Source organism: Phoenix dactylifera, chromosome 9 (genome assembly GCF_051530095.1).
Source record: "Phoenix dactylifera cultivar Ajwa chromosome 9, Ajwa_hap1_PhDact_Kaust_v1.1, whole genome shotgun sequence".
Taxonomy (NCBI): domain Eukaryota; kingdom Viridiplantae; phylum Streptophyta; class Magnoliopsida; order Arecales; family Arecaceae; genus Phoenix; species Phoenix dactylifera.
The window spans coordinates 31,172,370-31,198,686 of NC_143198.1; the positions used below are offsets into that span (position 1 = coordinate 31,172,370).

At 38.2% G+C, this 26,317-nt stretch overlaps 2 protein-coding genes across 4 annotated transcripts; both read left to right on the forward strand.

Moving 5' to 3' along the window:
• Positions 1 to 482: 482 nt before the first annotated feature.
• On the forward strand, positions 483 to 3,746 carry LOC120112309 (pentatricopeptide (PPR) repeat-containing protein). Its single transcript, XM_039131201.3, has one exon. It carries the CDS (start codon positions 639 to 641, stop codon positions 3,441 to 3,443), a length of 2,805 nt encoding a protein of 934 aa, XP_038987129.2. The 5' UTR covers positions 483 to 638; the 3' UTR covers positions 3,444 to 3,746.
• Positions 3,747 to 5,230: 1,484 nt separating this feature from the next.
• Positions 5,231 to 24,801, forward strand: LOC120112310 (ATP-dependent zinc metalloprotease FTSH 9, chloroplastic/mitochondrial-like). 3 transcript variants are annotated; one of them, XM_039131202.2, is made up of 17 exons: positions 5,231 to 6,205; positions 7,272 to 7,425; positions 7,880 to 7,972; positions 8,140 to 8,228; positions 9,993 to 10,116; positions 11,381 to 11,500; positions 12,240 to 12,290; positions 15,635 to 15,696; positions 17,334 to 17,391; positions 18,834 to 18,959; positions 19,039 to 19,119; positions 21,768 to 21,897; positions 22,118 to 22,266; positions 22,419 to 22,700; positions 22,778 to 22,867; positions 22,952 to 23,005; positions 24,393 to 24,801. In XM_039131202.2, the coding sequence occupies exons 1-17, from the start codon at positions 5,595 to 5,597 to the stop codon at positions 24,528 to 24,530; spliced, it is 2,412 nt and encodes an 803-aa protein (XP_038987130.1). In that variant the 5' UTR covers positions 5,231 to 5,594; the 3' UTR covers positions 24,531 to 24,801. The 3 variants fall into 3 exon arrangements, with proteins under 3 accessions (XP_038987130.1, XP_038987131.1, XP_088561109.1); XM_039131203.2 differs by lacking the exon at positions 24,393 to 24,801 and adding an exon at positions 23,177 to 23,522 and having other exon boundaries at positions 5,258 to 6,205; XM_088704983.1 differs by lacking the exons at positions 7,272 to 7,425; positions 7,880 to 7,972; positions 8,140 to 8,228 and having other exon boundaries at positions 5,259 to 6,205.
• Positions 24,802 to 26,317: the final 1,516 nt, after the last annotated feature.

A 26,317-nucleotide genomic window follows, 5' to 3' on the forward strand; every position in this document is an offset into this window, starting at 1 on the left:
CCAGAGCTGGCTTCTGTCTCACAAATGGCTTCTAAGTCTATCAAGCCGGATCCTAGTTTGAAACTTGCCAAGTTAGACAGTCCAAAATTCTGGTCCGAGAAAGATAACAGGTTGATGACTCCTAATAGCTCTTATTGACGGATCCTTGATGTCGACTCATCACATCCTAAGGTTGAAGAAGTTCTCAAGGGTTTGATTGTTCGCCGATAAAAGTGATATGCGAGTTGAATTTAGAATATCGTAAAACAGTTCGGTTCCTATCTATCGTTGGTGTTAAAGGAAGAACTGCGAGGAGCCAACCCTAGTACGAGAGAATAGGGTTTGGTCAGCCTATGGTGTACCGATCATTATGCCAATAGCAGGACTAGGCAGCTACGTTGGTGTCGAAGAACTGCTGCACCGCAGAAAATTTTTCTATACACAAGTATTCGTACGATATTTTTAAACAAAAGAGGGGTGCAAGCACCGTTAGGTGTGGAGAGTCGAACCCATTCCTGCAATTGCGGTCTGGTGACAGGCAACGGGCCTTAATCCTTATCCATTCGGGATCTAACAAGTGGTGCACGGTGTCTCTCTCTTCCTGCATCTACTCCTTCCTCTCCTCTCCAAGCTCTTTAACAGCGGAATTTTGGATTTTCATGGAGCAAACCGTTTCCCTTCCTCGCTTCATGTCGTCTTCTCCCATAAAGCCGTCCGCTAACTCGAGAAAGAGAAGGATCGCTCCCGCCTCCCAAGCCCTCCAAATCCCAGAGACCACCATGGAAGCCCCACCTCCTCCTCTCCTCTCACTTCCCTCCTTCCCATCCTCTCTACATGATCCCCTCTGCTCTAACTCTCTGCATTCGGTCAAGCAAATCCATGCCCGGATTATCAGAACAACTGAGGAATGGAAGTCGGGTTCGATCATGGATAGGTTGATCCAAATGTACGCATGTTCCAAGGATTTCCGATCAGCTGCCGCAGTCTTCTCTGCGGCTCTGCGGTGCGGCGCTCTAGCATGGAGTTACCTGATCAATGCTTTCGGCAGTGGCGGGAGAGATCCAAGCGAGTTGCTTGAAATTTTCCGAGAATTGCATAGGATTGGAGTGGTGTTCGGCGTTGGGGTTCTAGACGCAGCTTTAAGGATTTGTGCTCGGGAGATGAATTCGTGGTTGGGTTTTCAGATCCATGCCTTCCTCATTAAACTGGGTTTGGAAGGCGAAAGCTATCTCAGATGCTCCATGATGGATTTGTATGCTGGTTGTGGGAGCGTAGAATTTTCGGACAAGCTGTTCGAAGAAGCTGCCACGAAAGATTCCATTTTGTGGAACAAATTGGTTGTTCTGAATGTGGATAATGGAATGTGGTCCAAATCGCTTGAATTGTTCCACAAAATGCAGTTCTTAAGCGCGAAAGCTGATGGAGTCACGATTGCTAAAGTTCTGCACGCCTGCGGGAGAATCGAAGCTTTAAAACAAGGGAAGGCAATACATGGGCATGTCATTAGATCCGGACTTTCCTCGAACCTATCTGTAAGTAATTCTTTGATCACCATGTACTCCAAGAATTCTCTAACGGAGCTGGCGAGAAGAGTTTTTGAATCTATTGGAAGCCGGAGCCTGGTCTCATGGAATTCCTTGATCTCTTGCTGCTCTCTGAACGGTCTCCTAGATGATGCCAAAGAGCTGTTCGGCAATATGATTTCATCTGGTATAGAGCCTGATTTGGTGACTTGGAATGCTCTAATCTCCGGTCACTCGCATCATGGATCCATAGGCGAAGTCTTTGAACTCTTCAGAAGAATGCAAAAGGAGGGTCTAAAGCCAAATTCGAGTTCGATCACTAGCGTTCTTCGGACGATTAGCGACTTCGGTTTGCTTGAACACGGGAAGCAAATTCATGGCTGCGTAATGAGAAATTGGCTAGAGAGCAATGTGTATGTAGGAACTTCGCTTATCGATATGTACATGAAATGTCTCAGAGTAACCGATGCTCGAAGAGTCTTCGATACTATGAAGCATAAAAACGTTCTTACATGGAATTCATTGGTCTCAGGATATGCGCAGAATGGGCTACTCGACGAAGCTTTAGAACTTGTGAAGAAAATGGAGGGGGAAGGTACTCGACCGAATTTGACCACATGGAATGGCTTGATTTCAGGATATTCGATGAAGGGGATGAGCAGTCAAGCAATGATATTGATTCGTCAATTGAAGGCAAATGGCATAAAAACTAATGTGATTTCATGGACAGCTCTCATCTCTGGATGCTGTCAGAATGGACAATATGAGGATTCAATGTACTTCTTCGCAGAAATGCAGGATGAAGGAATCGAGCCCAATTTAGTTACCATAGCTAGCCTGCTACGAGCTTGTGCAGCCCTTGCTTTGTTAAAGAAGGGTGCTGAGTTACACTGCTTCGCAACGAGGAAGGGATTTGATGCAGATGTAGTCGTTGCAACCGCACTCGTCGACATGTATTCCAAGTCTGGCAGTTTGCTGCATGCTCGTCGAATCTTTAAGAAGATTCAAAACAAGAATCTGGCCTCCTGGAATGCCATGATCAATGGCTTTGCAGCATATGGTCGAGGCGGAGAAGCCATTTCACTTTTCGATGAGATGTGCATGACAGGAATTAGGCCAGATGGTATTACCTTCACGGCATTGCTCTCTGGCTGCAGACATTCAGGCCTAATCAGTGAAGGATGGAAATATTTTGATGACATGAAGAACTGCTACAAGGTGACGCCAACTCTTGAGCATTACACTTGCATGGTCGATCTCCTTGCTCGAGGTGGGTATCTTGATGAAGCATGGGACTTTATACAAGATATGCCATTAGAACCAGATGCTAGTGTATGGGGTGCTCTCCTTGGAGGTTGTAGAACTTATAGAAATGTGGATCTTGCTGAAATAGCTGCTAAGAATCTGTTCAAATTGGAGCCATACAATTCTGCAAATTATTTGCTGATGATAAGTGTATATGCCTACGAAAACCGATGGGAAGATGCTGAGAACGTAAGGGATGCAATGCATGCAGTGGGGGTGAAGAGCAGGGCTGGTTGGAGCTGGATACAGATTAATCAAACTGTACATGTCTTCGAGGTCGATGGGAGACCCCATCCAGATATTGGGGAGATATATTTTGAATTGTATCAGTTGATCTCTGAAATGAGGAGGTTAGGATATGTTCCTGATACCAGTTGCATAGTTCAGAATGTTGCAGAGGACGAAAAGGAGAAATTGCTTAGGAGTCACACTGAGAAGTTGGCAATCACTTATGGACTGATCAACACTGATAAGAGCACGCCAATCAGGGTAATCAAGAATACCAGAGTGTGCAATGACTGCCATATGGTGGCAAAGTATATGTCGAGAATAAGTACTCGTGAGATTTTTCTTAGGGATGGGGTTCGATTTCATCATTTCGTAGATGGGCAATGCTCTTGCAATGACTATTGGTGAAGTGAAGAGGAAAATAATCCTAGATCTGGCGCTCAAGCTTTGACTCAATGAGCAGGGGTTTACTTTGTAGATCATTTTCCATACCTCTTGACTACTAAGGATAAATCTTGTATATGTTGATTGATTCACAAGAAAAAAAGATATCTAAACTATGTCATGATTGTAGAGAACAACAAATAAAGCGTCATAGGCAGCAGGCTTAGAGTGTTTTTTGTTTTTTGTTTTTTGTTCTTGAATGGAATGTTTTAGTCTGGTGATTGAATGCTGATTGTCGAAATAACATGTATAAGTTCCATCTTTGGGTAGAGGAGCAAAATTATTTAGAGATGATCTTTTACTGTAATTCATCATAATATTTATGAGTAGGTAAGATCCATCACATGCCACAATTTCAATTCAAATCCAATCTGAATTAATAATGAAATTGGATAATCGGATATTGTCCAACCTATTTTCAACCCAATGATAGATCGTGGTTGGATTCTTTTCTTGGCCTTTATCCAATTATGATTGTTTATTTACTTGTCCTAAGAAGAAGAAAAATATACGAGACATGCTATTTAGCTTTTCTTTTGAAATAAATATGGAGGAGCACACTTTGAAATGTGAAAGAAAGCAACAACCATTATAACAATATCGGAAGCCTCTAATTAGTTTATATATTTAAATAATACTTTTTATATTTTATTGTAATCATTATCGTATAGACTAAAACAATATAACTATGTTTTTTTAATAAGAAAGTGATATAAATATAAATTTTCAATCAAAAAAACTTTTATATTTGACAGTGGGTTTTTGTAAATAACATCACTTTATTTTCTTTAATATACTATTTTATCATGATTTTAAAAATAATTATTATGTAATTATTTTATTTTTTAATAAAATAACTAAATCAAGTCGAACTTGGATGTAAATCTACACTACAATTACTATAAAAGTAGCCTGATGCTTTAGAGATAGAATGATGGGAGAGCGGATGATATGATAAAATGACAGATTTGGCCTTTTGCCACCGTCCCCGAGGATTTTTTTAGCACGCAACCTCAAGTGTGGGGTTCGCGTGCGGGGCCTCAGGCCTAATCCAACCAGAGACAGTAAAATGGGCTTGGTCTCATAGATTAGGGCCATTAGGCTGGGCCAAGGAAGCTCAAATCGACAAATCCAGAAGAGTTCTCCTTGGCATCGTAGAAAAAATTAACTAGGCCCAACAATGACCGCAGCTCAATCCAAGATAAAAAAGAGTAGTTGCTCAGATGCACTAACTAGGCCCTCTTTATCGCACTAATTCCTATTAGTGATACCAATCTCCTTATATCATGAGGCAGTATAAATATTCTATGTATACAGAATAAGCTCCTCATAGCATTACTTAAGTCCATATTTGAGCTACTGAATATTTGAATGGATTTATTCAAATAAGAAATTTATTATGTTAGACATCTAGTTCGTAAGCATGAGCTCCAATCTCAAAATATCTTGATTCTTTTTAAAAGTTTTTAGAAATTCCATGTGGGTCAAGAAAACTTAAGATCTCCATTATTCACAAGACATTATATTTTACATCATGTGTACTATATGGCCGTGCACTATACTAATAATTTTTTTTTACTCTATAAATTTTATTTATTAAGTGCTCATCTTGGTAATTAGTTCATTAAAAAAAGAACCAAAGAATGGGGTAAATAACAAGCCGCTGCTCGGAATCCTCTGCGTGTTGGGTTGAAGCAAAGTGGTAATGACGTCTGGCTCTCAACGGGCCTATCCGGATCGTATAAAAAGCGGCAGAAAGCTCCGATTTCAGCCACGCGAAGGAAAGTATCCCAGCCATCTCCCAGAGCTGAACCTCCCGCTTGCGCAACGAGTCAAGAAAGAAAGAGCGAAGGTAGAGAGGGGGGGAACCGCCGCGCGGCCGCGCCGCTCGAGAATAAGGTCTCTCCCCCGATTCTCCCTCCTCTCCATGTATCTCCTCTCGCTCATTCGATCCTGTGGCTAGTAATCCCCGAGCCCTCCTTCTCCCTTGAATTCCCTCGCTCTCCCTCAAATCCCCGACCATATTCGGGAGGGAGCGAGGCGGGCGGGGCTCGAGAGCACGCTCTTCTCTGCTTCAAGTCCCTTCGATCTCTTCCGCCGCCTCCGCTGCCAGCCATGTCCGCGCTCCAGGCCTCCCTCCTCTTCTGGCCCTCCCCGCCCCTCCTCCGCCCCCCCAAACGCTCCTCTATCCCTCTTTCGTGCACCCTCCGCGGCCCCGACTTCTCTGCCGGCTTCTTCTTCTCTTCCCTCCCCATATCCCGCTCCTACCGCGGCTTGGCCCTTGTCACCCACGCATTTCCGCCAGAGAATGTGGATTCGGAGCGGGAACCCATTTTGTCCGGCCAAGATTCGATCTTGGGCTCGGATACGAGCCGAAGATCCAACCTTTCGCAAGAAACTGGTGGGGAGGGGTCGAAAGGGGAGACTGAGGCTGTCTTGGAGGTCGGGGTGGTCGGGGATAGTGGTTCCGAGAAAGAACTGGAATCCGGTCGTCAGTTGGTGGAGAAGAAGGAGATGAGGAATAGGTGGCCGCTGGTGGCGTTCTTGATTGGAGTGATGGATTCGTTGAGGAGGAGATTTGATGTTGTGATGATGTCGGAGCGGCTGAGCTGGTGGCCGTTCTGGCGGCAGGAGAAGAGGTTGCAGCTTCTCATTGCGGAAGCTGATGCAAACCCTGGAGATGCTGCGAAGCAGAGCGCTCTCCTTGCCGAACTCAACAAGCACAGGTTCAGTCCACCTTTTCTTGGAGCTTTTCTTAGGTCTTTGTACCCCAAAACAAGCATCCTTTGGGCAATAGCCCTATGCACAGCAATATTTTTATGTAGACATTGTATCATTGTTATTATATATCGCCTTTGCTGGACTCGTCGTTTATTTAGGTTTCATTATTGGCACTTTCTTGCTGAAAACTGCTCTTTGAATTTTTGGTTGGAAATCGTAACAAATTCAAAATTGGTTAATGGTAGGTTAAGTGTTGGTTATAGAACATTCTCAAGCCTCCATAGATTATATCTTAGTCTGTGGAGGTGCCCCAATATAATGGTTTAAGGTAGTTTTCTAGGTATAAGTACACATGTATTAAGATCTTATGAGCTTTATTATTCCATAGTGCATACTTCACCAACATCTTGAAGAACAATTAATCCTAACAGCACAAGAAGCAACCACCTTTCATTTTGTAAACTTGTATCTGCTTTCGAATTGTTATTATAACAGACATGCTCAGTTTGTAGGATGTGACAAATATGATTTTTCTTTTTCTGATTTTTTGCATTCATTCTAGAGATGATCACGGGCCTTCTGGCCCGCCCAGCCCGCCCAGCCCGGCCCGAAATTTTTCGGGCTTGGGCATTAAAAAAAGGCCCATGGGTTGGGCCTGGGCAAGAAAAGCGGCCCAACCAAAAAAATCGGGCCGGGCCTGGTCGGGCCATTCTAGCCCATTTCCAGATTCCAAACAAAGAAAAAATTGGGCCTGTCGGGTCGGGCCTATCGGGTCGGGCCGGGCTAGACGGGGGCCTAAAACCAGATTTATAAAGTCGGGTCGGGCCTGGACAAAAATTTAAGACCGACAGTCGGGCCAGGCCGGGCCTGGGCATAGCCATCGGGCCTAATTTCTGCTGTAGAGCCCGGCCCGAGCCCGGCTCGGCCCGGGTTTTGATCAGTTCTAATTCATTCTAGCAATGCTGAGTGCTTATGTAGTCCACCTCGAGGTTGCTCTTCTGTGCTCTTTAGTTAGCAAACAGAAGTTTGGATGTTATCATGAATTCATCTCTTTCTTTTGTATTTTTGCAGTCCAGAATCAGTCATTAGACGGTTTGAGCAAAGAAATCATGCAGTAGATAGTAAAGGAGTTGCAGAATATCTTCGAGCTCTTGTTGTCACCAACGCTATCGCAGAATATCTTCCAGATGAGCAATCTGGAAAGCCTTCTAGTCTCCCATCACTGGTAGTTAAGCTCATATTGTGTTACTATTTTGTTGTGTCATGTACCTGTTCACTTTGTTGATCACCTCTTTTTTTGGATCATATTGCATCATTCATGTTCTTTGGATTGTTAGCATTCCCTTCGTGTTCTCCTCCAAATTTCTACTAGTTTTAATCCTGTAATCTTGCTATATTGTTGATGTACTTCTTAGAAACGTATAACGTGGCGACACTGAACTATCTTTCTTTGCAACAATTCGACGATATAGAGGGAAAACACAATAAGGAACATTGCTAACTCCAACAATCTTCCAAAAATCCTTAATTATCTTTAGAATTTCAATTGACTTGAATCTGAAGTCATTATCAGTTAGCTTCAGTCATTGAATTATTTTAGTCAGTATGAAGTCATTATCAATATGGGGATTGCTGCTGCCAACTTTTGACTTTTCTTAAAAATATATTCATGTCAGTAGTTGCAAGAGTTGAAGCAGCGTGCAACTGGAAATAATAATGAGCCATTTTTAAACCCTGGAATATCGGAGAAACAGCCACTGCATGTAGTTATGGTAAGTACACGTTAATCCTTTCGGTTTTGGATTATGTGCTTGGTGCTAGCTGGATGTATAAAGAAAACGTAAAAAATGTTAACCATACTTTCTTCTATCTCCTTCAGTATTCTACTACTATTCTGCGAGTCAGCCATTAACTTTCTGTCCTATATGTTGCTCATCAGGTTGACCCAAAAGCATCAAGCAAATCAACATGGTTTGCTCAAGAGCTTCTGTCAACCATCTTGTTTACTGTTGTTGTTGGACTGATGTGGTATGTTTTTATTCATGTTACCAAACTGTATGATGTGTTTCTATATTATTTTAATAATATAATAACATTTCCTTGTACCGATTAATTTTTTTAATTCTTTCTTGCCATAACATCCATGCATTGGATCTCATGTTGATAGATCTAAATGTATAGATTGTATCATTAGATAAATATAGATTTGCGATAAGCCTAATTCTGTCAATTTGACATGGGTTATACTAAGTCTAATTCAAAACACCTTCTATAAAATTGAAGATGTTACCGATAGATTTATCGCTACATTCATTTTAGTCATCTCTGTCCTTTACTTCCCCATCTCCATTCTTTAGCAAACATGCTTATGAAACCATCTTAAATGGTTTTTCCCCAGCTTCATTATTTGTTGTTTGCAATTCCTAACCTTCCTTAGAAACTGAATTCTAACTCTACTAGTTAATGGTTTACCACAATTTGCCCTAACATCCTCATTTTTGCTACGGTCATCTTATGCCCATGTTCTTTACTAACCACCTGACATTTTAGTCCAGAAGTAAGTCTTTTTTTTTTGTCTTTAAATGGTATCTGTACTTGTGGATGAAGATGGGAGGATAAGATTTAGAAAGCTACCACAAGAAAGCATTCAAACTAATGCAAATAGATGTATAGTTGTGGAAAATAAAAATAGTAGATGCAGAGCTACGAGCACTAGGAAATTAAGGAAATGCATGCTATGGGATTCCTTAACCACAAAGATGGTTAAGGATAACGTGAAAGAATACCACAACAAAGGTCAAAAGCTTTAGGATGAAACAAATTGCATAGAACTCATTGTCTTCTGTCATTGTACTTTGCACTTTATATAGACTAAAGAGCTTTCTCAGAGAGAAATAAGAAGCAATTCAGTTAATCAGGATAAGGATGTGACCTCAATCATTACGACTAGTCTAAGAAACTCAATGGAACCCAAGATGATTCATTCATGCGTCAACCAACATATTTTAATGTACTTAAATGAAGTTATCTTACACTGAATTGGTATTTCTTTCCATCTAGTCCTGTTGTAAAGAAGTTGATAACGCCCTTCATGTGTATGGTGCCATTTTCTATGCTACCAAAATCTATGTTGAGTGTTCATTGTGTATGCCAATTGTTTGGTGGCTTTATATTGGGCTTTGAGTCCTTGGAGACCCAAAATTGGCCTTGGTGTGCCTATGTTAGGTAACTTGTGCTTATTTTTTTTCCTTTTGTCACAATTGCAAGATTTCCCACTGCCATTCTGGTGTAAAAGTTCGCTTTTTTTCCCCTGGTTATTGTGGAAGAATACTTTTCTCCTCCTGTTATTTAACTGAGAAAAGGATAGAATCTCAGAAAGAATTGAAAGAAATGATAGGAAAGGGTAAAGCAGGATGACCAAAAATGCATCCCAAATCCTTGCTGACCATTAAGGCATGTAGCAGTTAAGTTATATTAAGTTCCCCCTCCCTCAGTTGTGCTGTTATAGACAAGGATATGCATTGAATTCTGTTCTCTTTGATATACCATAGTTAACTTTTTTCTTTTTAGGAGCATAGGACTATTGCAGTTATATGAGAGTACTTTGTGCATGTTTATGCCACTCAATTCCTTTATAGTTTTATTTTCTAAAATCAGATTGTTAAAGCTTCTTGCATATTTTATATATAGGAATATTTTACTTGAATATTATCTGTTAATGAGGAAAGCTTTCCTGGCTGGAATTCTTTGTTTGTATGGTTCTTTTTATTTTTATGTTGTTTGTCTTACTAGGGCAATAGGTACAGCTGCACTCCGAAAATACGTCAGCAGTTTAGGCGGTATAGGTACATCTAGTGTTGGCTCAAGTGCTACATATGCCCCGAAAGAGTTAAACAAAGAAATTATGCCAGAGAAGGTATCGTGGCTCTTCTGTGCCCATGTGTGTTCTTCTTTCATAAGTTTGACTAGTTTTCCAAGTTCTGATATGAGAGTGCTCCGGTCTTCTCGTTTCATTATAATCAGCTAATTTGTTTCAATGTGGCTTGAGTTTCTTGATTGGTTCATATTCTGCAAAAGACTAGATAAGGCTGTTTTTAAGAGACATGGGTTTTATTCTATTTATAGTTGAAGTATTATATTTTTAAATTTTAGAGGGTCTGATGGCGTAGTTTAAATGCATTCTAATTTAGGCTTGGTAACAGAAATATAAAAGTTGCAAAATTCACAAGATATAAAGTTCCCTTTCAAGTAAAAACAGTTAATAATGCTGGTACTGAGGCTCCTTTTGTGATGGAGATCAGTACACATGTTCCTTCTTATGGAGGTGCAGGATAGATTGAGAAAAGTACATGGATCCAAAATATTGTAATAAACTTCTTAAACAATCCCAGTGAGTTCTGTATATTACTGGAAATTATTGTTTCTCAATCCTATTATTGCAAGTTCATAGAAACTTTTGAATACAAGCAAATGAGTGGATCAAGAAATTTGACCACCAACTAATAATAATGCAATAACATGTCCTTTTAGCATGGAGAACTGATCGGCAAAAGCAAACTCTGAATATTCTTCAGGCTTCATGCTTTCCATCTAGATAAGTGAAATTATCATTTAAGTAGAAATATCTTGTAGCTTAAGCAATTTGGGAACACTGGATTATGCTGTTCAGCTGGAATAGTTTTGCACTTGGAAGTATCTGGTAACATATTTATATCTTATGATAGAACAATTTGGTAACATGTGTCTTATGATGGAAGAAATTTTCATGAACTGTTCTATATAAATTACTTCATATGTTATCAGTGAATATTATGCATTACAACTCAAATATTTAAACAAACTAGCTATCTACTATGCACTTGCGAGCTATTGCATTACAGGTCTAGTTTCTTTTAACTAATTCCTGTCTGTTATGCTTAATCAAATGAGTGATACCATTTCTTTACAAATTTTGACATCAACCTACTTTGGCACAATTTTAAAAGAATATTTGCTAAATATATGATTTTAGGACGCTCAAATATTTTATTCTCAAATTTTTGCTTTTAGTTGTTTATCCTTATACTGCTTTGCTGATGTGCTTCTCAGTTCCTTACTTAAACAGATAAAGAAATTACAAAGCATCTCATATTTTTAAATAGTTATGGAAAATTCTACATCTCGGGTAACTTCATGTGTAGAATGTGAAAACCTTTAAAGATGTTAAAGGGTGCGATGATGCAAAACAAGAGCTTCAAGAAGTAGTGGAGTATCTCAAAAACCCAGCAAAGTTCACTCGCCTCGGGGGGAAATTACCAAAGGTTCGTTCAGATTTCAATCTTTCACTATCAGCCTATTTCTTTCTGAATCATCCATATCTATATAGTCTTAGAATAGAATGCTTCAGGTTCAGGTAATCATCATTCAACAGCTATCTTTTGGATGCTAACATCCCAATAGCTGTCTTTGAGATCACTATGCTATGTGTATATGACTGTGAGAGGTTGACTATTGGACTTAAATTCAGCTAATAACTCTGTAAAGATGAATCATTTTCAAGGGCAGTTACTTTTGAAGAGACTTAAGGACATGAATGACTATGAACTCATTAGATTTATATATAGCTTATGTGATATGCTTCTAAACTTCTATCTTATGTCTTAGAATCGCTGATCATTTCAGGGTTGCTCACATTTAATGATCTAAAGCTAATGTAAAAAGATAATTCATCAAAAATCAACAATGAACTTGTTGGTATAGAATGGAAATTCATCCTTCAAATCTGAGTACTCATGCTAAAACCTGTTTTGTAATATGTGATCCTTATTGTGACTTTGCTTAATAACACATATTATTTGATAATGCATTTTATTATGTACAGTAAGGTGCTCTATCTATCAATGATCTCATTTAGATTATCAGGCATGTTATGTATGAGCATTCAATTTTTGGGAGATCTAAGTACTTTCTGTTTTATTGTCTCTTTTATATATGTGTGTGTGCGCGCGTGCGCGCGAGCGTCTGTGCATGTGATTGATCCTAATGCATATTGTTTTGTAGGGAATTCTTTTGACTGGTGCACCTGGAACAGGAAAGACTCTGCTTGCTAAGGTGAGATCATGCACATAAAAGTACACACACAGACACAGAGACACACACATATGTGTAATTACGTTGTTATCAAGGTGCAGCTTCTCCTCGACACAACTCCAGATTTCATTCAAGTCAAGGAAAGCATCTTGAGTTTATAGTACAGTCAGCCTTGGTTATCGCTACACCCTCTCTAGACAAACGATTTGATTCAAGCCACTCCACTACTGGTACAGTAGCACTGCAATGCTAACGAGGTACTAGCTTTTCTACGGAATTCATACATTCAAAAGTACAAGTTGTATCTTCCATAAGAAGATAAAGCTCAAAAGGAAAGGCGAAACCGAAAACCTCCTCAACTTAAGAAGTATCAATATGCGCTTGTTCTTTATTCAAGCCTCTTTCTAGTCGCTTGGACTCTTGTTGTAGTGTGATCCTTGAAAAAGTACCCGAAGTTAGGCAATCAAGTGTAGACGAATCAGCTATTGCGAAAGACGGTGAAAGGGAAGACCAAGAGAAAAAAGACCCAAAGCAATGAATTCGATGATACGGGAACAACCACGGTTTCATCATTCCACAGGGAGCCCCGCCAGTACTCTAGGGCCGGTCGTATACAAACCTTTCTTTGCAGTTAGCTCGTGAGGTGGCCTTGGTAAACTAAACTTTAACATCGGTTAGTCTGTTCTGTTCTCTCTTCGGCTCTTTCTCTGTTCTTGACTTCCGGTGCTTCTTCTTGCACATTGTCAAGGTGAAAGATCTTTAGGTTCGGCTTTCCGTCCTTGGTCTCGTCGTAGATGAAACCCTCTTTCTTTATTCTGTATTTGCGTGAAGATTGATTAACTCGGAAAGGCGGTTTCAAAACTGAGAGAAACCACGCTGTAAGGAAAGTGAAAGTTAAGCGAAGGGGAGAGGTGAGGTGGGCCCCCTCAATTTGATGTCCGGCCTGGCCAACGTTGAGAAAGATTTTACATTCCGTAAGTAACTCTGTGATTTTGAAAACGGGGCGAAACCTTGCCCTCTCGATAGACTAGGACTGGTGGTTGTGTTAAGTATTGCTTGATGCTCTGGAACGCGTTGTCACAGGCTTGATCCCATACTTTTTCGATCCCTTTCTTCATTAGGCGTGAAAACGGTTGACACCTTCCTGATAGGTTTGAGATGAATCTTCTGAAGGAGGTATTTATTCTTTGTAGCCGTTTGAGTTCCCGGAGGTTAGTTGGTGGTTTCATTTCAAGGATGGCTGTAGTTTTTGCTGGTCAACTGTGATTCCATCTTTTGTAATAACAAATCCCAATAACTTTCTAGTTACGGTCAGAGGAGAGTGGGTCTCCGGGTTAAAGGTAGCCCAAGTCAGTCCATCAGTCAGTGGCTGGGGCTTGGCTTCGTGCAGGCCTATGCCTTCTGCTTCAGTGGGTGGCGTAGCTACCGAGATCAATGCAGTCAATTATATCTCTTTTAGAAGCTGGTTAGCAACCTCTCATTTTGTTCTAGGATTCTTCCTATTTGTGGGCATTTGTGGCATGCGGGAAGAGCCCGTGCAACTAAAAGTTATTTGGCCTTTGAGAATATTTATATTCATTATAACTCAGGTGCTTCTATGACAAATAGAATAATTCCTTGTGTAATCTTAATTCTTACTTGCATTGCCTATTCAAGCTTGCTTTTCAAGAAATGATATATTCGCCTTTATATTCTTAGATAGAGGATATTAAACAAAAGGTATGTGTTGAGGCACGTAGGTTGACCATCAGATGCAATTTTTCAAGAATGACTGGTAGCCTTTGGAATTCCCAGTTTGCTAATTATTGATATGATTCAGCAGCATGACAGGATCTGAGAACACCTGGAAATTGTTTTCAGATGTTTCATAACTGCTTGTATATGTTTAGCGGCACTTGCTTTTGACAGTCAACTAGTGCAGGGACATAATATCTTGTTCTTTATAATAAGGACATAGAAATGAAATAAATCTTGTTGACTAAGTTTTGGCATGAAGATAAGGGACACGGAGACTGAAAATTTTATGGGTGGTCTTCATTCGTGCAGAAAAGAGATATCTTCTTTTTTGAAGGGAATGCAGAAAATAGATGTTCAAACATGTTTGAACTTGTTTTGGCATATGATAGGTATATTTTTGCATGAAGGTGGTTTTTGCCAATGCCTGTAAAATATAACTTATATAATGAACCCTGCCTGCCATTTTTCATGTTTTGGAATGGTTATTGGTAGGGGTGGCAATCGGGTCGGGTCAGGCATAAACAGGTCGGGTCAGATACAGATCGGGTCAGAAAATCATAAACCTGAACCTGACCTATTTATTAAACAGGTCAGAAATTACAACCTGAACCCGACCTGTTTATTAAATAGGTAACCCGACCCGACCCGTTTAACCTGTTTAATTAACAGGTAACCTGTTTGCCCAACCCGACCCGACCTGTTTAACCTGTTTGCCCAACCGACCCGTTTAAACCTGTTTAACCTGCCCAACCCAACCTGTTTAACCTGCCCAACCCAACCTATTTAACCTGCCCAACCCGACCCGTTTAACCTGTTTGGACCTATTTAACCTGCCCAACCAAACCTGTTTAATAAATAGATAACCACTAACCACTTAGGCTCTTAGCCTTAGACCTTAGCCCAACCCAATCCGATCCAACCTGTTTTATACATTAAGCAACACAAGAAAAAAAAGAAGGTAAATTTAGAAAACATTACAAAAATCTTGTCCCAACATCATTGACATTAAAAAAGCATTCAATCTTTACAAAAAGCTGAACATAAGGAATACAAGTTATTTATTCATTCATCTAATACCAACAATATTCAAAAAATATTTAATCTTTACAAAGACAAGGAATACAAGTCAAATCATCCAAATTTATATATGGAATAGCCCGAAAAGAAAATCTGCTTCATCATCTTCATTGTAAACACCTCAAGCAAATTTCTTATACTGACTTAGGTGGTTAGTATATGAGACCTTATAACATATGGGTAGCTTGAAGCGTAGTCTGGCGACGTGCAACAAATGGAAAGAAAAAGCAAAGTAAAATCCTTATGGACGAAAGATCCTTTTATTTCCTACTAGGTTCGCCGTCTCGGTACCGGACCCCGTACCGGTGCCACACTAGCACAGTGTCAGTATGGTCTGCTACAAAATTTTTTTGGTGTACCGAGTGTCGGTACGTCACCCATACCGAGTATTGAACTGGTACAGTACAGTACGCCCCGTACCGTCCGGTTTGGGCCGGTACGATGTTCCTTGATTCCCTATGTGATTGTTCTAGGACTAGGCTTTGTTGGTCACATTTTTTCTTCTGAGCAGTATGTTATTCTGTTTATTAACCAGAGCTAATCTGCTGTAGGCTGTTGCTGGAGAAGCTGGTGTCCCTTTTTTCTATCGATCTGGTTCTGAATTTGAGGAAATGTAAGCCAACTATTTTTGCAGCAATAAATTTTTATTCCATTTTTGCTGAATTGCTAATAATTATCATTTAAGTTATAAAAAGTTATGGAAGGACAGTGTTTGGAAACTCTGCCATGTTCTCTAATTGTAACTTAAGGCATTTGTTAAGTTTATTGGCCATTCTGTATCCAGTGCTTAATATCTTGTATAAAGTAGTCTGTGCAATTTATTATATTCTCAAAATTTTGTTTATTTTACTAATTTTGTTTTTTGCTTGATAACTGGCCTTACATTTTAGGTTTCCTGTGATCTCTGCTATAGAAGCTTGTTAATTTGTATTATGTGAAGTTTAAGGTGTTGCTGTCTGTGAAAAATACTGATACAGGACCAGTAGGAAATGTGAAGTATTAATTTTAAGACCTGGAGTTTAGATGTCGATGGCTCTAAATGTTCAGAAGTATGGATGCTAAAACTGAAGACTAAATTTTAATGCTACTTGAATTTACTGGACTCTGAAATACAGTTTAGTTTGGACAATAGGTGTGGTCACCTCTGAGAAAATTGGGTAGGAGATTAGTTAGTTAAGGGTCTTGGTGGGTTTTTAGAATATTTACATGAAGCAAAGTGAAAAAAACAAAAAACAAATACGTTAACATGGTGTCTTTGTGACTGCAAACCTTGGGAACTGTCCGGAAAAATCATTATCAAGAAAAGAAGAAAGCTACTACTCTTTCAAATATTAAAGAGGATAACTCCAAGGATTTTGTTGCAGCTTAAAATTGTGTTGGATGCAAGACTGACTAGATGATTATATTCGTAGGTTTTTTAATGCACTGCACTATAGGAATTCTATTACTAGCAGGAATTATTTATTCAAAAATAATAAAAAGAAATCTTGGTTACTAAATGTGACCTTTCCTAAACCTGTACATTACTGGTTTGACTAAATATAACTCTCAACTACAAATGCTATTCAAAACACCATACTTTCAGTTCTCTTGAGCAAACTAGGCTTGTCAAGATTGCGTCATCGCTTCCTTTCCAAAGTGCTCTCCTTCAACTACTTCATTTGTCATATTTGTTCATGACTTATAATATCAAAAATTGCTCTTTCCTTTACGCATAACTTTGTAGGCTCAAACTTAAGTTTGAGTATGTTTTGGTGGATGATTTTCTTTTCTCCCTGTTGTGTGCCTGTCCTTTTGGTGGTGGGTAGGGCCTTTATTAAGATTGTTACATAATTTCATTGGACGTACAATATATTGGTCTATTTTCTCATAAGTGAACGACATGCACTATTGCATCCTAGCTTCATGTGCTCTCTCATTAATAGACCCCTCTGTAAAATTATATTTCTGGATTTGCTAGCATGAATAGACCACATGAATCAGTTCTTTATTCCATCATGTTGCAACTTTGAAAAAGTATACAACACTTGATTCTCCAAATTATGGCCGCCTCATTTGTTGCTTTTCAATATATAGATGAATTTGCAATTCTTGGATTAGAATGCCTTTCATGGGTTGCTTTTGTAAGATGACTTTATGCTACTATTGTGAAGATTTGGGAATTATTTTAATTTTGGAGATATCGTAAAAATTGAAATATTTAACACTTTGTATTCATATAATTTTCTTACTGTTTATCTCTTATGTCAGGTTTGTTGGTGTTGGTGCGCGGCGAGTAAGGTCCTTATTTCAGGCTGCTAAGAACAAGGTCCATATCTTTTTAGCACCTATGGTTTGATTTGTTTGTTTATACAGTATTTCAATCGTGACCGAGCTGTTACATATTATTAGAATGTCAAGTCAGTTGTAACAATCGTCGTTGCTATACCATGATTTTGTGACCATTATCCTGCTTTTAAACTTCATGATGGATAGAGCCTGGTTGTTACAAGTTATTATCTCTATGCCTTTCCTTTTTCACTGGAGATGGGAGAATAGTGGTGGGAACACCACAAATTAAATTCATGCATCAAGCCCCCCACCCCAACCCAAACCAACATGAGGGGGGCAACCATGGGGCTACGATCCAGTTCTCAATAACTATAGGCTTTTTGCATATATAATCATATAACTGTAGCATGGTTGTGCAATGTCTTCATGTTACCCAACCTCTCTCTCTTTCCCTCTCCCTTGCTCTCTCTCTAATCCGCATGTTTTATTATGGCTTTTCTCCACTTTTCTCAACATGCTTTTTCTCAAGTAGACTATTCTCATTGCAAAACTGAAGTATTAAACAAATTCTAGGCCCATAAATCAGTTATTTTATGATTATTTAGCTATGAGGTCATGTAACAAAATTATCAAGTCCTGTCCCAAAAGATTGTTTGGTCTCCACAGATGATCCTACCCAAAAGATTGTCTAACTTGATCTTCTCTCAAGGTTTCTTTCTATCATGAATCCTTACTGAATTTGATACATTTCTTAATGGATTTGATTCATTTGTAGTTTCTATGTGCTTGCTTTATTTTGACTGATAAACATTTGTTGTGGAATATGACTAGGCCTTCTTGGTGACTGGTATTTCTTATTTGTAGGATCTATCCACGGCAGCAAGCTAGACTTGAAACTTTCACCCCATTTTTTATGTGGTTATTGGAAGGCAGCATAAAGAGTGTTCACTATAAAGAATTATATTAGAAATGATGTGATTTAATATTATAAACAGCATATAGAGTGTTTAGTATAAATAATTATATTAGAAATGATGTGAGGTAATATTTTTCCTTTTCTTTTCCAATCAACTTAAGAATGAAACAGGAAAAAAAGTAGATTGAAGAGTTATTATTGTAGATAAAATCACAAATATGAATTTAGAAATCTTGGATTGTTATACTTTTTCATGGAAGCCCAGGTTACAGACCTTGCTCTGCTAAATTGACATCAGATTTGAATATCTCACCGTAATGAAGAACAGATGACTAACCAACCATCTCATTTCTCTTACATAACAATGGATGCCAATGAAGCCACGAGTTCTTTTTATCAGTTAATAAGGGCTATCCTCTCCCAGCGATCTCTATGGCTTTATCAGTAATATCGTTTTGCACACAATTCTTTCATTTTAATCGGTATCATTAGCTTTAAATGATGTGTTAATCCTCTAACAAATCTTCATTACCCATATGCTGCATCTGCTTTTGTATTTATAGGCACCTTGCATCATTTTCATTGATGAAATAGATGCTGTGGGATCCACTAGAAAGCAATGGGAAGGGCATACTAAGAAAACGTTGCATCAGCTACTTGTTGAACTGGACGGCTTTGAGCAGAATGAGGTATTCTATACCTTATGCCTGTGCTACTCTCCAAAGTGACATGTTAGTATGTGCCAACAGCTCTAATAATTTTATACAGGGTATTATTTTGATGGCTGCGACAAATTTGCCTGATATTCTAGATCCAGCGTTGACAAGGCCCGGTAGATTTGACAGGCATGTAAGTTCTATTAATTTTTCCTGCAGTCTTTTCTTATGTTTTGGTTTCTCTAAACTGAAAATGGAAATTTCATCAATTTCTGCAGAAAAAAACAAGTTGGATATTACAAAATTTGAAAATGAGGACCCTTTTGCCAAAATATTTAAGTCCCTTATACGAGTTATTCAATTCAGAAACTTGCTAAAGATTAATTAGTTAAGCACTTGCAATCTTTTGCTGTGATACAATTTGAACATTGTAAAGTCTACCTATGAAGAGATGACTCTAGTTTATGGGTTACTCACCAAGCTGGAAATTTAATCCCATCAATGACCGGTAAAGTGTATTCTGAAAGTTATCCTGCCTCTTGGTCTTCAGTCTTTGAAATAGCAAGAATCAAGAGAAAGATTCAAATTTCTGCTTCCACTTACCGTTAGTGGCAAAATCAATGCATGTTTTCTTATTCAACTACAAGCTGTAAGTTAGATTGTAGCTCAAGTATGGAAGAAAATTATGAAAGTAAGACCATATATCTCTAGAAGAAAGTAATATTTTCTGAAGGATAATTATGAGCTAATTGGTTCCTTTCAACTATTTATTATCAACTTCTGATCAAAGTTATTATTTTTCATGACAGTTGATGATAGAGCTGCATTGATCTGGGTCATGTTTAAAACTTTATGTTAACAATGATCTTCAGAATTCAGGTCCTAATCCGGTCCATGATCTCATATCCTGAATTGGTATTGTTGGTTGACTCAGATTGGTTCAACGGGGCCTGAAGAAGAAATATTCCTATCTTAAGCAATAAACCTGGCAGCATTTTGAGTTGCAGTTGTAGCGACTGACATGGAGATATTTATTATATGGATGGAGAAAACATGACAATTATTTCTGAGTTGGTAAACAAAGATGTTTAACTTTCAAAATTTATAGTATAAGTTGCGACTTTTGGTTGGTTCATCTTCATAAAATTTTAATTATAAGAAACTGGGGGAAATGCTTTTCATTGCATAAAACACAAGTTTTGCTCCTCATACAAAATCGACAACACTGGATCAATGTTCTTATTTGGATATTTTGCATCCAATCTGTGCCCCAAAGTGGAGTGCAGTTCTCTTATACATTCCTTTGATGGCTGATGTCACGTTGAAGATTGCTTGTGAAATGCTCTCAAGATTTTGTTGATTTGTGCATTGTCAGTTAACGTGTTGAGAATAATAATAGTTGCAAGGATCATGGATCTTGTGTAGCAGAGGAAAAAGAGGGAGGTTTTCAAAATGATGATGAGAGAACATACTGGAAGCTACATATGAATGATTAGTTAGCAATTAGTTAGAACGAAAATGTATCCCATGAAAGAGAGTGAATGGGGTTGTTATTGGATCTAGATATACCTGATTCAATTTGGTCTTTCTGTATGATTTTGAACCAAGCACAAACGTAGCCAAGCTTTTACCATCAGTTCAGGTTTACAGATGGGTTCATGGTTTAGAGTTCAGCTAAATTTGGATACGAGTATTAATATGCTTATAGTTTTCAGATTTCAATATGAACTGCCATGTATACTTGTATGGATGAAATATATTTATATGCTTCCTTTTTAAATCAATATACTCTTTCTGCCAACATTTAACAGAAGCATGAGCCCACAAGAAAAGCAGTCTGGACACCTTGGTAACCTGTGTATTTGATACCTTGGCAATCAGTATTTGCTAACATTGGATGTGTTATTAGTCTAATCTTATTATATTTAGCGGTGTTTATGGTAGGTACATTTGTTGCTCATATCCAGTTTTTATCTGCATTTGCCTTTACCAAAGACATATATTTATTTGAATATATGAATGATCCCATGTTTGGATATGGCTATATAATGCAAATATGAATATGAATTTTGCGTATATCTATTCTGCACAAACTCTGTTTACGTCCCTAATAGTTGAGCATTATTTATTTGAAATAGCAGAAAGGACAGTGCTTGATAGGCTGATTATTATTCTTTCAAAGAATTTTGAAATTAGAAAACCGTTTTTAATGAGTAACGGCCTTAAACTGAAGAATAAATATTGAAGTGAGAATCAAGCATGCTGAAAGAAGAATTGCATGAGGTGGTGTTCATGTTTTGCTTGTGAGTATTTTTGTTTACTTTGACAGATGCACGATCTTACCAATATTTCTATTTGGTGGATTATGTGGTAAAAATTTGTTGAGGCATTCGTTCATGGTATAGAGGGGTTCTTGAACTGGTGAAATGCTATGCCTTGTGTAAGGATTTAGTCAATAGACTATCTCTGTAGGTGCTAGTAACTGAATTAATCATGTATATAAGACGAGTTTTTCTGAGTAGATCATGAGATGTAAGTCATAATGTATGACTGCACGGACTATGGACTTAATATTTTACGTGTATAAAACAATAACTTGCTAAACTCATGGGCAATATATATGTCTCCTTCGTCCCATTGCTTATTTTCTAGATGCTTTTATGAGTATCTGTGGATGCGATCACGTGTGGACAAGTATATATGCACTAATTGTACAGGTAGAAAAAAGCGGTAGAATGCAGACACACTACACACCACTGTGCTTGCATGCTTTTGTTTAAATGTTCTTGCTCCTAGATTTCTGCTTGAGGCACAATAAATTCTAACAAAATCTGCTTCTAGATTGTTGTTCCAAATCCTGATGTGCGGGGCCGGCAAGACATTCTGGAGCTTTATTTACAGGACAAGCCAGTGGCTGATGATGTAGATGTTAGAGCAATCGCTCATGGTACTCCTGGCTTCAATGGTGCAGGTTTGTTTTCTTAGTTTATTTTAACCCAAAAAAAGTGCACCCTCATTTTTTAACTCTAATAACAAGTAATTACCAACAAACTTAGATCTTAGATTGGCAAGTAGCTTGTTTCCTATTAATTCCTTGTTCCTTATCAGCTTTTTTACCCTTCAACAGCATATCATTTTGCATTTGCTCAAATCATCTTAGGTATTTTTATTTATTTTGTCTTATTTGTTAGATCTTGCAAACTTGGTAAATATGGCAGCCATTAAGGCTGCAGTAGATGGTGCTGACAAGTTAACTGCAGCACAGTTGGAGTTTGCAAAGGACAGGATGATTATGGGTACAGAGCGGAAAACTATGTTCATAACAGAAGAATCAAAAAAGGTATGCATGCTATGTGCTTTTATCCTTAATGATTGGCATTGCAATTCTTTCTTGGTATGGCAATATGATCTTTCCATGCCTTATCTAAACTTGTCAGATCCATGAGAGATTATTTATTATAACAAACATTAATATAATTACCTTTTTGTTAGCTCACTGCTTACCATGAAAGTGGTCATGCCATTGTTGCATTCAATACCGATGGTGCTCATCCTATTCACAAGGTGACTATTATGCCACGAGGATCCGCCTTGGGGATGGTGACACAGCTTCCTTCTCAAGATGAGACATCTATCAGCAAGAAACAGTTACTAGCTCGCCTTGATGTTTGTATGGGAGGGAGGGCTGCTGAAGAGCGTATCTTTGGTGAAGAATATATCACAACTGGTGCAAGCAATGATCTCCATGCTGCCACTGAGCTTGCACAATACATGGTATATTATTCTAAGTCCAGCAGTATTGGTGTTGTTTTTATCAAATATCAGTTTCTCACGTGTTTGTTGCTTTTCAGGTGTCAACCTGTGGGATGAGTGATGCACTTGGCCCTGTGTATGTCAAAGAGCGACCAGGTCCAGAGATGCAATCACGAATTGATGCAGAAGTATGTGCTACGAGACTTGGTCATTTTCTAAGTCTATCGGTTGAACTTTTGTAAGAAACTTCTTTTTCTTGTATATGTTTACAGGTTGTCAAACTCCTAAGAGATGCTTATGACCGAGTTAAGCAGTTACTGAAGAAGGTTTGTTTCTCAAGATCTATTGCTTGATGTGAAAATTCTGAAGTTTTATAATAAGATGCATTTATTTATTTGCATAATTCCATACAGAGACTTTTGCAGTAGAAAATGAAGCATTTTCTTATGACCCATAATGATTTTACTATGATTACATGGTTGTATTCACCATTGTAGGGGCATGAGACCAGAGTGTGGGTCTCCTCATTGCGTTTATGACTTTGGTTTACGGTTGTATGAGTATATAGAATGAAGCAGACGGCTCCAAAGTATTACCGGGAGAATTAGGATATTCTCTGAGATTGCATATGACTTCTTTGGGTCCTTCTTTTTGCATTGTATTAGAGATGACTGCAGGAAGTTTCAAGGATGACAAAAGCCAGAGACTACAATTTTATAAATCAGTGAGTTAGAGATAACTTTTAACTCATCAAAAAAAATCAAGTTAGCAAAGTTACCATTATTTGAAGGTGGCACATTGCTGATATGGTTGTATCAAGGTTGGAAAAGGCAGTCAATACAGGTATCTATGAGGAGCGAGAACTGTGAAAAATTTAATTGTTTTTGAGGAAAGAGAGTTTTACATGTTACAGAGATGAACGTGTTACTACCAAACGGCGGTGTCATGCATTTACTGATCTTCATGGTTTGCAATACAACATAAAACATGCCTGTATAACTAATTTCATTCCTGCAGCTTCAGATTTAATAATTTGTTAGGCCAGAAAAAAGTGATTACTTTTGCTTCCTCGTTATGTTATAAGAAAGATGAAGTGATATCTATCTATGAGCTGTTGAGGAAGATGTGAGGTTGGTATCAGCTTCTGTTTGCCAGTCCTCTCAGAAGCTGCGTAGTAGTTCAGGATGAGAAGCAGCCTGTTTTACTCCATTATGCATCATCCTGATTTACTTGCAAATTTGAGTTATCCAAGCATCGTCATTGAACATAAAGTAGATAGTGTGTGTTGCCAATCTTATGGATTCCTAGATAACATGTTTACATCTAAGCATAAGAAGTAGAAACCAGGAATCAACACGCAGAGTTTGTATTTGTGGTGCTTTTGATGATGTAAGCAGTGAGGATGGCCTTATATATTGAACTTGTTTTACGCCATAATCAGAAGAAAAAAAGACTCAAATTGGTGAAGCATTAATTTGCTCTTATTACTTTAGTATGCGAATTACACAATAAATAACTGTAATCATTATTTTATTCATGATAGAGGTAATCGCGACTAAATACTTAAATCTTTTGAATTGTGGCATCACTCTAGATCAACACACCCTATGTGCTTAAGTGCCTGCTGAGTGTCTCTCGACTTTTTGTATGCTCTTGTAGCTGCATCAGTCTCTCTCTCTCATATATATACATGGCTTTTGTTATTCTTTTCAGCATGAAAAGGCATTACATGCACTAGCAAACGCGCTTCTTGAGTATGAAACACTCACTGCAGATGAAATCAAGCAAATCCTCAATCCTTACCGGGAAGACCAACTTTTGGAGCAACAAGAGGAGCCTGCATTGACTTGACTCGTTATCATTTGTTGACTTAGTTTTTGCCTTACTGTAAAGCTGTGTATAGTAATGCAATCACAGGAAATTATTAGAAATTCTGTTGAGTCCTTTTTTTTTATTAACTGGCTGCTAAAGGCATAAGGGAAGTATCATATTCTTTTCAACTTCCTTTCCATTTGGAAGGAGCGGTGGGAAATATATTCTCACAAAGTACTGTAATTTATCACGGTTCTGTTGTTCAGAGCCGATGCAATCAAATACGGAAGAAGCAACCTTTTGGAGAAAAGCTGTGGTCGACCACAACAATTTAGGTATTCTGAATCAAAGGTATAGTGAAAAAAAAGGTATTAGATTCCAACAATGAAAAATGCTGTTATTCCAACAATTTGTTATTCCACCTGCTGTTAAATAGTGTGAATACCCTCTAAATTACAGATACCAGCCAGTGAGGGTATGTTTACTCTGAAGCTTGCGGCCTGGTTGGTTCATGTGGCCAATCGCATTTTGTAGGACAAAGTAAAAGCCACTTTCATGTATAATCTAGAAATCATTCCTTCATCAAGCAAGCGCTACTTTGCTTTCTTTTGGAAAAATTGAGCACCTAGCTTGGAAAAAAGGAGAAAAAAAATATCATGCCTTAAAAAAGAAGGGGAAAAAACATGCAAAGGGGAGAGATATTCAGACCATACAATTTGCAACAGATGGATATCCGGTAGGCAGATAAGAGACAACAGCTCAATGACTGTCACCTCCTTTCTCAAGAATTCAGCTGTGGGGTTGGAGTTAAAAGTTTCTAGCTTAGCCCAGGTTAACATGAATCAGCGAGGGTCAATGCTCTGTAGTCAGAACTTCTTGACTATGTCTTTGTTTGAGACCCATATCTAGCCATGAGCTGAACTTGAGATAGGGGTCAGGTCCAAGTCACATTCATGCCCCTGCTTTCTGGTGATAGCAAACTCCCCTTGCACGCCCATTTGGTATTATTTTTGTTTTCTATTTTTATTTTGAAAAGAAAAGAACATGGAACAGGCTGCATGATGTAACTTTTTTTGTTTTATGAAATTGTCTCTCAAATCGTTAAGAGGTTTTCAGAAGAAGAGATTTACTACTCTCGAAAAATATTAAAATGAAGGCCAGAAATAATAGATGTTTCGCAAAAATGCTACCTTCAACATCAATCTCTACATACTATTTGATTAATCTGGAGAGAAACAAAAATAAGAAAACAATAAGGGAGTCAAATATACCCCAGATTGGTAGTGAAGTAATTCTTTTGACTACAAAGGCATTGAATGCTGCCTATTGATTTTATAATTAATCAAAATATTTTTTTAGAATATGTTTGGTTTAGGGCTTTAGGCATATGGTATATAAATTTTGAATAAATATTGTTTTTATCAAGTAATATTTGGAAACACAGCATTATCAAAAGATAGTTATGCCAAGCAAACTTGCTTACCACAGGTTTACCTGCTCCAAAAGGAAGCTATCATAAACTATTAATTGACACAATAGCATATTTAAAGTCTACTTTTTATTACTTTATGGACAATAAGTTATCATTTGAAAAAATATTTAAAAATATTTTTTTGGTATTCAAATATAGAGCCAAAAAAGTTAATATACTTGGTAGTCTTTACATGCAAAACTTCTATTATTTCTATTCTTTAGTTTCCGAACCAAAACGCAGTTTTAAAAAGAGAATTGGAGTAAATTCTGATGGCTGTCATACACCATCACCGAGAGTGGAAGGATTTTATGTTTGGTCACCTATTCGTCGCCTATTAAAACCTGTCACGGAC

Excerpts from the sequence above, each read along its gene's own strand:
- LOC120112309 (XM_039131201.3), top strand. The coding sequence starts at position 639 with ATGGAGCAAACCGTTTCCCTTCCTCGCTTCATGTCGTCTTCTCCCATA.
- LOC120112310 (XM_039131202.2), top strand. The coding sequence starts at position 5,595 with ATGTCCGCGCTCCAGGCCTCCCTCCTCTTCTGGCCCTCCCCGCCCCTC. Across the intron at positions 15,697-17,333 it reads GGTTCTGAATTTGAGGAAAT|GTTTGTTGGTGTTGGTGCGC; the intron begins GTAAGCCAACTA and ends CTCTTATGTCAG. Across the intron at positions 21,898-22,117 it reads TCCTGGCTTCAATGGTGCAG|ATCTTGCAAACTTGGTAAAT; the intron begins GTTTGTTTTCTT and ends CTTATTTGTTAG.